Source organism: Trachurus japonicus, chromosome 14, assembly GCF_045865225.1.
Source record: "Trachurus japonicus isolate A0001 chromosome 14, Traja_1.0".
NCBI classification, from domain to species: domain Eukaryota; kingdom Metazoa; phylum Chordata; class Actinopteri; order Carangiformes; family Carangidae; genus Trachurus; species Trachurus japonicus.
Window position 1 is genome coordinate 31,479,481 of NC_140920.1, and position 10,031 is coordinate 31,489,511.

A 10,031-nucleotide genomic window follows, 5' to 3' on the forward strand; every position below is an offset into this window, starting at 1 on the left:
ATTCAGTCCTGAAATACTCTCCTTGTTTCGGCATTGATTCATTACTGTGGCTCCACATGGTGCTGGAACCAAAGAAAAAGAAAAAACTGGGGCCTGAGAAATGCAGAGGAGTGTGGTGACACAGGGGAACGGAATATGAAGAAACCAATTATTTATATCAGCAACTCGTTGTACTGTGCTGAACAAAGAAATTATTATTAATTAATTATTATATAACGTCTATTACCCATGATTGAACACTTCAAGGAGAAAAATCTGCATTTTCAACAACAAAACCACAAAGAGCTGAGGTTTATAAACTTTTATGTCAAATTGAAAAAAGGCTGCTACACTGACTGTCATTAATATGTACAGCCTGACAAGTCATTGTGATGTCATTTCAAAGAACTCACTCCATAGGTCTAAATATAACATAATATATCAAAATATATGTGTGCAAAGGATTTTAAGAGTTTGATTGTGAATTGTTTCATTTCTGTTGAATTGCTTTGCTGCAGTGGAGCAAGGCAACAATTCTCTGCTTGATCTCTTTGATCTGCAGCCCATAGATCACAGCATTCAGAGCTGGAAGAACCACGACACGCTGAATGGCCACCATCTTCTTTTGGTCCGTTAGCTGAGGGAAACGGTGCATAATAACAACAATAAAACCCGAACCCAGCAGCAGGACATACACAGTCAGGTGTGTGGCACAGGTCTGCAGCGCTTTCCTGTTCAGTGCCTTGTTTTTACTGCCCAGACACACGGCGGCAATCTTCAGGTAGGTGAGCGTGACACTGCCGATGGAGGAGCCCAGCACCACTGCGGTGTAGCCGAGGCCGTAGATCTGGTTGATGAGGAGGCTCTCACAGGAGAGCTTGAACAACGAGGCGTTGTCACAGAATGGGTGGGATATGACCGACCTGCAGCGTGACAGGCGGATAGTGAGGCCCAACAGGATGGACACCAGCACCAGGATGGTTCCCCAGGCAGCAAGCGAGAGGTTCACCACCATCCTTCTGGTCATGATGGTGTTGTAACGCAGTGGACTGCAGATGGCCACGTAGCGGTCAAAGGCCATGATCATCAGTACAGTGTGGGAAGCTCCTGCGTACATGTGAACGAAGAAGGCCTGAGTCACACAGCTGATGTAGTGGATGTACCGATTTTCCGAGTGGGTAGAAAGTAAACTAGGGATAATTACTGTGGCTCCGATCAAATCATTTATATTCAGGTTGCAGAGCAGCAGGTACATTGACTGGTGGAGGCTCCTGTTGCTGAGGATCAGGACCACCAGACAGACGTCGGATGTTATGGTGAAGGTGTAGATGAGGAGGATGAGGATGAAGGTCGGAAAGAAGAACTGGGAAGAGACCTTTAATCCCTCTATGAGCAGCATGTCATCTCTGATAGTCTGGTTTCCCATATCTGTATAAAACTGCATACATGCAATGGATTAGGAAAAGATACAGCTGCAAACATCTGTGATCTTGTGAAAAAACTAAATGTCCAACAGGTTTGACGGACCTATGATAAATACAATATAGTTCGTCACATACTGTATCAGTGTCCCCAGTTATTTACATACAGTGAAATACAGGTTTATGCTCCTGTAAAATAAGAGCTCCAAATCACACATGCACTAAGTTTAGGCATCAGAGTAAAAGAAAAGAGACAAGTTCAGAAACACTTGGGGACTTTTTCAACTTTTCGACATGATAAAAGTCAAAGATTTGATTAAATGGGAGCAGGCTTTAACCTGAGAACTGTGTGATATGATGGGGTAAAGAAAGTGTAATATTAAGTATAATTACACAGAGAACCAAATCAAAAGACCAAAATCACATGAACTCAAACACATTTTCCAGCTGCCGATGGTGTGTGTGCGTGCGTGCGTGTGTGTGTGCTTAAGAATTACCTAGTGCACCTCCAAACCAACCTCCACCCTAGACATCAGCCAACAGCTCATACTTTTATATGGTGACCATGAGCTGCGTGTCACATGCTGACAGGTCAGCTGACTCAGCATCAGCCATGCTCTCCAAATCCCCTGATCACAGAGAAAGCCTAACATATCAATGGTGAAACTTTACCTCTGAAATATCATGATGTCATTCATTGGCATCTACAGGTTAATGCTTTTCTTAGCTTGTTCTGTTGTCTTTATCCTTTATGTACCCTTTATCTTATGTTACAGTTTTACTTTCACTATTTGTTTATCTGTATGCTGATAGTTCATCATTGAAATCATCAATATTAAAACGATTATGAAAACTATTTTAATCCCTCGTGAGCTCATTGTCTGACAGGCGAGGGAAATAGGGCTCCCATTTGATTGTATGCCCATAATTGATGTGACTCCCTCCCATGTAGGTCTAGAGTTACCTGAAGTGAGCTGGGATTGCACCTTATTTTTGTATCACATTTTGGCAAGTTTAAGTTCACGCTTAACTTCCTTTTGTAACTCCCCGCTATGGGTGATGTCACCTTAAAACTGATGTTTCTCAGGTCTGCACTGTTCTCTGGTTCTTAGGGTCTAAGTAGAGTCTACTTCCCCTGGAAGTACAGACTAACACTGGGGACAAGACTGTTCTCCAGTCCTTAGTGTGTTTTTTGGCACTTTACCTTTAGAACATAGTTACTTCAATGCTTCACAAGATAACATCATCTGAAAATAATACAATGGAGGTATGCGTACCCCCATTTGAGAAACAAGGCTGTAGATCAGGGCTGCCCAATTTTTTGGGCCCTCTGCCCATGCTTTAATTTTTAATTTTTGAAATTTCTATTATTTTCCCACTGTGATGTATGTTGCATGTATGACTCCAACCACTAGGTGGAGTCTGTCACCAGTGTTGTTGTTAACGTGCTGGGAGTGTTCATAGAAGAAGAAACCGGAAGTAAACACAGAAGTTATTTTGACTGTGTCCAGCCTCTCCGAGCTCCAAAGAGCTTTAGCACCGGGAAAGGTGACGGCAACGGCACTGGTAGTGGTAGCAGTAGTGGCAATGACGATGGCAACGTTGCCAACGGGGCTGTTGCCCCCGTCGACATCATTGCTGGTAATGTGACAGCTGCCGCAGTTGGTACCGTGCCGTTGCCATCACCTTTGCCAGGAGCTTTAGAACTTTCTCCAGAGTTACGGCAAGCTCTGGAGGGGAGGCTGGCCGGTGTTATGCCGAGAAGTGCCTGCTTGCCGAGATCTGCACGCCGCACAACAAATGTGGAACTGGATCATTCATTACGGGGACGGATGCAGTATTCGGCACAGCAGTTTTTGGACCTGCCAAGATTTGCATCCCCTGGCTGTTTTAGCCAAATACACTGCTACGCAATTCATGTTCATATGCATAAACACCCCTAAATACAATGTGCATAACCCCATTTGACCACCAGGTATCTGCAGTGAAACACATGGGGGATGCAGTATTCGGCACAGCTTCTTTTGGACCTACCGAGATTTGCATCCCCTGGCATTCCACGAGCGACATGCAGATCTCGGCAAGCAGGCACTTTTCAACACATGCCGAGAAGTGCCTGCTCTGCTGGGGTTACGCACATTGTACGGTTTAGGTGTTTATACATATGAACATGCATTTCATACATGTAGCAAGTAGTGTAATTGGCTAAAACAGCCAGGGGATGCAAATCTGGGCAGGTCCAAAAACTGCTGTGCCGAATACTGCATCCCCGCCCCCGTAATGAATGATCCAGTTCCACATTTGTTGTGCGGCGTGCAGATCTCGGCAAGCAGGCACTTCTCGGCATAGACATGCAGCCCAGCACAGGGCGCTGTGTGTGGGTGAGAGGAGCAGGGAGACTGGGCATTAGTTGACTGGGCAACGGCAACAAATTCACATGCTGCTCTGCTTTTCTGGGGACGACACACGTAGCAGACAATGCCCTTCTTAACCATAGTACCAGTAGCAGTAACTTTGCTTTGCTTTACAGTAACAGTCAGGGCTCCAGACTAACATTTTTCACTAGGAGCACAGTGGCCCCTAACTTAAAGCAGGAAATTTAGGGACACACACTTGTAAATCGATTTGTAAAGCAAGTAGGCTATTCACAATACTCACACACATTGACCTGCCACCTGTAATGACAAACATTATTTTTTGAGTCTCCCCTTTCATGTTTCACCAGCATTACAAAACAAAAGACAGGCAAATTCACTGGTTGCACATGTGCACAAGTAGAAGAAAAAATGTACTTTCACTGTCCCAAATTTTAGAGGCATAACGGCCCCCTTTAGGGGCAGTCTGGAGCCCTGTTTAACAGTGAAAATTAAAATTACAAAATTACTTTGTATGAGTGTTTATTTTGCACAATTAACCTATGTTATAAGCATATTTAATTTGAATGTTTAGTTTTAGCCCGCGACCCTCCACCCCGATTCATTGTTGTTGGCCCTTCACTGAGAAGAATTTGAGCACCCCTGCTGTAGATGATTTTATCAACAGTGTTTAGTAACAGTGTGGAGTGTTTGATTCTGTTTTTAAAAAAGTACAGTTGTCATCTGATTCATTATATAAATATTAGAATTATGAATATACATTATATGAACTGTATTCAAATACATGGGCTAGATGATTGTATTAAGAGTGTTTAGTAACTGTGTGGAGTGTTAATTAACCACTTGACCACCAAGCATCCCAGATGTACCATAAGCATTTCACTGTACATTGTACCCTGTATGATTGTATACTTGACAAATAAAATATGAATTTGTTCTTTGAGGAAATACAAATGTTTCCATTTCATGCAACATTCCACCTTCACACCTGTATTTCAGTAGGGAATATTTTACTTTCTACTGCACTGCATTTATTTAACAACTTTAGGTTTACATATAGTGTTAACATATCCAAACATATTAAAACACAATATTCTACAGTAACTTTGATGATATTATGTTTTATGATACAGTTATTGATAATACTGTGAAAAGCAGGAGTTTATGTCTGAGCAGATTGACATGTTTAAACTTCATACATGCGTTGATGTCTGTTTATATGTAATCATGACTTTAAATAGAATAAGTTATTTAGAGTAAGTATATTATGAAAGGAAGTTCGAACAAAGGCTTTTAATACTTGTTAAGAAATAAAATAGCATGCAGTTAAGAAACAGCTCTTAAATAATATATACAAATACTTATATTGTACCGAAAGGCATGAATATTTACAGACCTCCTGTCAGCACCATTCACAGTGAGTTATAGTGAAATTCTTATCTTGTTTCACTGAAACAAATGGTTTGAATATTTCATTTTCATGGTTGTGGAAATCTCGGTCAACTCTGATTTAACAATGCATCATTTGAAAAGCATCAATACAGCTTTATTTTGAAACATGGCCATAATTCTGTGTCTGATCTCTTTGATCTGCAGCCCGTAGATCACAGCGTTCAGAGCAGGAAGAATCACTTCGCCTAGAATGGCCGCCACTTTCCTGTGGTCCGACATCAGAGGGAAACGGTGCAGGATGACAATGATGAAGGCTGACAAAACCAGGAGGACATACACAGTCAAGTGTGTGGCACAGGTCTGCAGCGCTTTGCTGTTCAGCGCCTTGTTTTTACTGCGCAGACACACAGCAGCGATCTTCAAGTAGGTGAGCGTGACGCTGCCAAGGGAGAATCCCAGCAGCACCACGGTGTAGCCGAGGCCATAGATCTGGTTGATGAGGACGCTCTCACAGGAGAGCTTGAACAAGGAAGCATTGTCACAGAACGGATGGGATATGACCGACCTGCAGCGGGACAGGCGGATAGTGAGGCCCAACAGGATCGTCACCATGAATAGAGCCACCATCCAGGCAGCAAGCGAGAGGTTCAGCACCATCCTGTTGGTCATGATGGTGGCATAACGCAGTGGGTTGCAGATTGCCATATATCGGTCAAAGGCCATGATCATAAGCACGGTATGGGAAGTGCTTCCATAGAGGTGAACACAGAAGGCCTGAGTGACACAGCTGATGTAGTGGATGTACCGCTCCGAGCTTGACGATAGCAGATCCTTGAGGACGTGAGGGATAATTATTGTGGCTCCAAATGCATCATTAATACTCATGTTGCAGTACAGCAGGTACATGGGCTGGTGGAGGGTCCTGCTGCTGAAGATCAGGACCACCAGGCCCAGGTTGGACACCATGATGAAGGTGTACATGAACAGGAGGAGGATGAATGCAGGGCTGGAAGACTGAGGGGTGACTTTTAACCCCTCCAAAATTAAGACATCTGTAATAAAAGTCTGATTTTCCATAATTGAACTGTAAAAAAACAGTGATGATGAGAGCTGCTAGGACCTGTTACACAGCTCTAGTTACACACAAGCAACAACATTATTTCATGATGCCACAAATCAGAAAAAACTCATGACTTGACAACAGTCAAAATTATTTTGGCTGATTATAACTTCTCATTGTTTCATTTAAGGACTTTAAAAGGACATCAGAGTTATTTTGTCACAGTTATTTTACTGCATTATTAAGAAGAATAACTTATAAAAGTTGTTTGGTTTCAGAAAAAGAGTTTAGGCATCAGTCATATTCAAATCACAGGGTATGACACAGCTTTGTTTGCCAGCAACACCTCATGCAGCACGAGCCGCCCTCCATCCCAGACCAGACATGAAGCAGCACAGTCTTTTATTCAGTGCCTCTGTGGCTGTGAGCTGCACAGGCCAAATGTTGCTTGGCAACCTGTTGCCCTGCATCTTACGTGGGTCTCTCTTACAGGTTCATGGTCATACCGTCTATGGTCATGATTGTGACATAAACATGTTTTGCCTATGTGTATTTATACGTAACGTCACAGCATTATTTGTTATACATCCTACAACACATTATATTATGTAAGGGATAATGCCCGACGAGGTGTCCATTATCAGAAATGAATGGACAACGCAGAATCTGGGGACAGTCGCTGTCGGACTGTTGAATGTGAGTGAATTGCTCCAGCATACACTATGGAGACAGTGAGGAAACAGAGTATAGGCGCGTTTCCACTGCAGGAACTTGGGGGTAATTTTACGGGGCGTGTCTCCACTGCAGGAACCTCCCCCACAGGGCCGTTTACAGGAACTTTTACAGGGCCGAATGGAGTCCCTGCCTGGGGGTAGGTACTCGGATCGGCCCTGAAGAAGTCCTGGTGGGGCTTGAGATTTTACTCTGTGCTGATTGGTCAGACTCAAAGCAGGATCATAGGAGAAGAGAAAGCCCCAAATAAGATGCATTTTTATAACCCAACGTTACTAAAAACAGCCGGAAAAAGAGAGAATAACTCAGTAAAAGACTAGAGTAGCAGTAGGCCTGGTAAAAAAAAAAGAGTGGTAAATAGGCGATCGCGGGATTACGTGATGATCAAGACGGCATTTTTTTTTTTTTTTAAGAAAGCGACTATACTGACAGAAAAAACAACAACAACAAGAGCAGTACAAAAAACAAAAAAAACGCTGCACAACGACCACGCAATGATCGAAACTGTTGCACGTCGCCATAAGAGCCCGGTGAGTCCTGTCTGCAGTGGAGACACGGCCACCGAGAGGGCCGAGTGAGAGGACGGTTCCTGTAGAAGTTCCTACCCCCTCCTTTTACCAGGAACTCCTGCAGTGGAAACGCGGCTTATGTGGAAACAGTTGAGTAAATAAAGGTGGCTGTGTTTACTTGACCCCTGACATAGGTGTTTGGCTTTATAAGAGAATCCATCAAACAGGAAGCTGTCCCCAATAGGAGAACATAACCTGGGTCCTCCTGTACAGACATTGTGTACACTGTAAAAAAACTGTCCGACTTCTTTGGGCAGTGCCAGATGTCCTTAAACTCAGGATACAAGTATTTTTGTGCATACCACATTTCATTGTGAATCCTCTGCTCCTTTGCTAGACTTGGAACAAAGATTTTTTCCTTGACTTACTGTCTTTTGGGCTCTGCGGAGGTCTGTCCACATCTGAAGCCCAGATGATGTAAAGGACAGTTTAAGTTTATATATTGTACTGTAATTGTATTTGTTGACTTCCCCCTGCTGTTATTTTAGAGTGGAAATGACAGTCATCTTCATCTCTATCTCTGTGCCATCAGATCTTAAAGATATAATCTTTAGATTCTTGCTGGCATGTCCATCGGGACTCTGTATGTTGTCTGTACTCAGATTTCTTTTTTTTTTTTTTTTTAGTATTTTGAAACAGGGCATCTTTAATGTTCTTCCTGAAATATTAATACAAGTAAATCTTAATGTAGGATCCTGGTGAAAACTATGAAATATCAACAATAATAATGACAATAAGATAAAGGGAAAATTGTTTATTATTTAATCTCTGTAGCCATATCTATACAGGAACATGCAGACACAGAACAGAGCTCCACCACTGTAACAATTCAGAAAATTGCACATGTGACTTAAGTGTTGAAAATTTGCAGCAGCTACTGTATTACTTTTACGCAACACATCAGTTTTTTGTTTTGTATTGGGAACATTTTAAATTGCAATGTCCCTATTAAAGTGCTAATGAAATAAAATTGTTAATGAAAAGTAAGTATGCAAAATTGCAGAAAAAACATTTGAATTGATGTTATGATGATGAAACCTTGCTGGACTGGAACAGATTTGAGAGAAACTTTTTTATCTCTTTCGACTGAACCCCATAAATGATGGGGTTGAGGCTGCCAGGGATGATATGAAACAAAATGGCAGAAAGTTTCCTGTAGTCTGAGTACTGAGGGAAGCGATGCAGAATAATAATGAGCATTCCACACAAGAACATGATTAGATATACAAAGAGATGAGTGCTGCAAGTCTTTAAGGCTTTACTGTTCAGAGACTTACTCTTGCTGGTCAGACAGACCACACTTATCTTAGTATAAGTGAGAACCATGCTGCCTATAGAGGCTGTGAACAGGACCACAGTGAAAGTGAGGCCATAGACATTATTAATGAACACACTCTCACAGGACAGTTTGAACAGGGAGGCATTGTCACAGAAGGGGTTTGTGATCATGGTCCTGCATCGGTTCAGTCTTATGGTCAGACCCAGCAGAATCCCGACCAGAACAAAGGCCACTCCCCAGGCAGAAACTGTCAGCTTGATCACCATCTTGTTGGTCATTATGGAGGTATAACGCAGCGGATTACAGATGGCTACATATCTATCAAAAGCCATAATCATGAGCACAGTGTGTGAAGTTGTGCCGAACATGTGTGTGGTAAAAGCCTGGACCACACACTCATAGTAACTGATGAGACGTTCAGAGGGAGGCAGCAAGATATCTGACAGCAGCCGGGGAACCATGATCGAATTCCCTACAATGTCATTTACTGGCAGGTTGCAAAACAGGAGATACATTGGCTGGTGAAGGCTCTTGTCAATGAAAACCAGGACAACAATGCCAACATTGATTAATATAATAAGTAGGTAAGACAAAAAGAAAAAGAGAAAGACAGGATACACAGAAACCTGTGTGACTTTCAGCCCCTCCAGCTGAAGGGTTAAACTATTGAGTGTGTAGTTTTCCATCAATCTGAAACAAAAGAGATAACAGGTTTAATGCCAATTTGTCATAGGCCTATGCATAATTCAATGAGAATGAGAATTATGTCCAAAACCATTACCTGGCTGACAGATCAGTGATCAGTGAGCGTCTTCCAGAAGACCACGACATGCCACAGCTTTTGTGAACAGATCTAGTCTCTTGGGAGGTGACACATGATGCAAAGACATGAAGACATCAAGTAGGTTGCCATGGAGGCAAGAGTCTGGCAACGCATAGAGACAGAGTTTGGCAATGCGGCTTAGCTGACTAATGAAGGTTGGCTGTGATCACATTGATCGGCTGATCAGTTTGTCCAAATGATAAAGTTCCAAACTTCCAGCTGCCCAGATAAGGGAGGGTACTGCCCTATAGGATCTAATCAACACAGTCTCACCCCTTTGCGTCAAACGGTTGATGCTTGGTCAAGGCCCCTTACGTCAATATACTGACGTGGAGGGGGTACCCTCGAGGTCGTTTCTCGACGAATAGGGCCACTCATAGACTTGAATGCAAATCCCTCAT

General features: G+C 42.7%; 3 protein-coding genes across 3 annotated transcripts; all 3 read right to left on the reverse strand.

Annotated features, from left to right (window-relative positions):
- Window positions 1–469: 469 nt before the first annotated feature.
- On the reverse strand, window positions 470–1,423 carry LOC146975073 (olfactory receptor 1500-like). Its single transcript, XM_085796931.1, has one exon. The coding sequence runs from the start codon at window positions 1,421–1,423 to the stop codon at window positions 470–472; it is 954 nt and encodes a 317-aa protein (XP_085653057.1).
- Window positions 1,424–5,296: 3,873 nt separating this feature from the next.
- On the reverse strand, window positions 5,297–6,259 carry LOC146975074 (olfactory receptor 52N5-like). Its single transcript, XM_085796932.1, has one exon. The coding sequence runs from the start codon at window positions 6,242–6,244 to the stop codon at window positions 5,297–5,299; it is 948 nt and encodes a 315-aa protein (XP_085653058.1). The 5' UTR covers window positions 6,245–6,259.
- Window positions 6,260–8,551: 2,292 nt separating this feature from the next.
- On the reverse strand, window positions 8,552–9,505 carry or70b1 (olfactory receptor, family 70, subfamily B, member 1). Its single transcript, XM_085796933.1, has one exon. The coding sequence runs from the start codon at window positions 9,491–9,493 to the stop codon at window positions 8,552–8,554; it is 942 nt and encodes a 313-aa protein (XP_085653059.1). The 5' UTR covers window positions 9,494–9,505.
- Window positions 9,506–10,031: the final 526 nt, after the last annotated feature.

Coding starts and splice junctions, on each gene's coding strand:
- LOC146975073 (XM_085796931.1), bottom strand. CDS start 1,423: ATGCAGTTTTATACAGATATGGGAAACCAGACTATCAGAGATGACATG.
- LOC146975074 (XM_085796932.1), bottom strand. CDS start 6,244: ATGGAAAATCAGACTTTTATTACAGATGTCTTAATTTTGGAGGGGTTA.
- or70b1 (XM_085796933.1), bottom strand. CDS start 9,493: ATGGAAAACTACACACTCAATAGTTTAACCCTTCAGCTGGAGGGGCTG.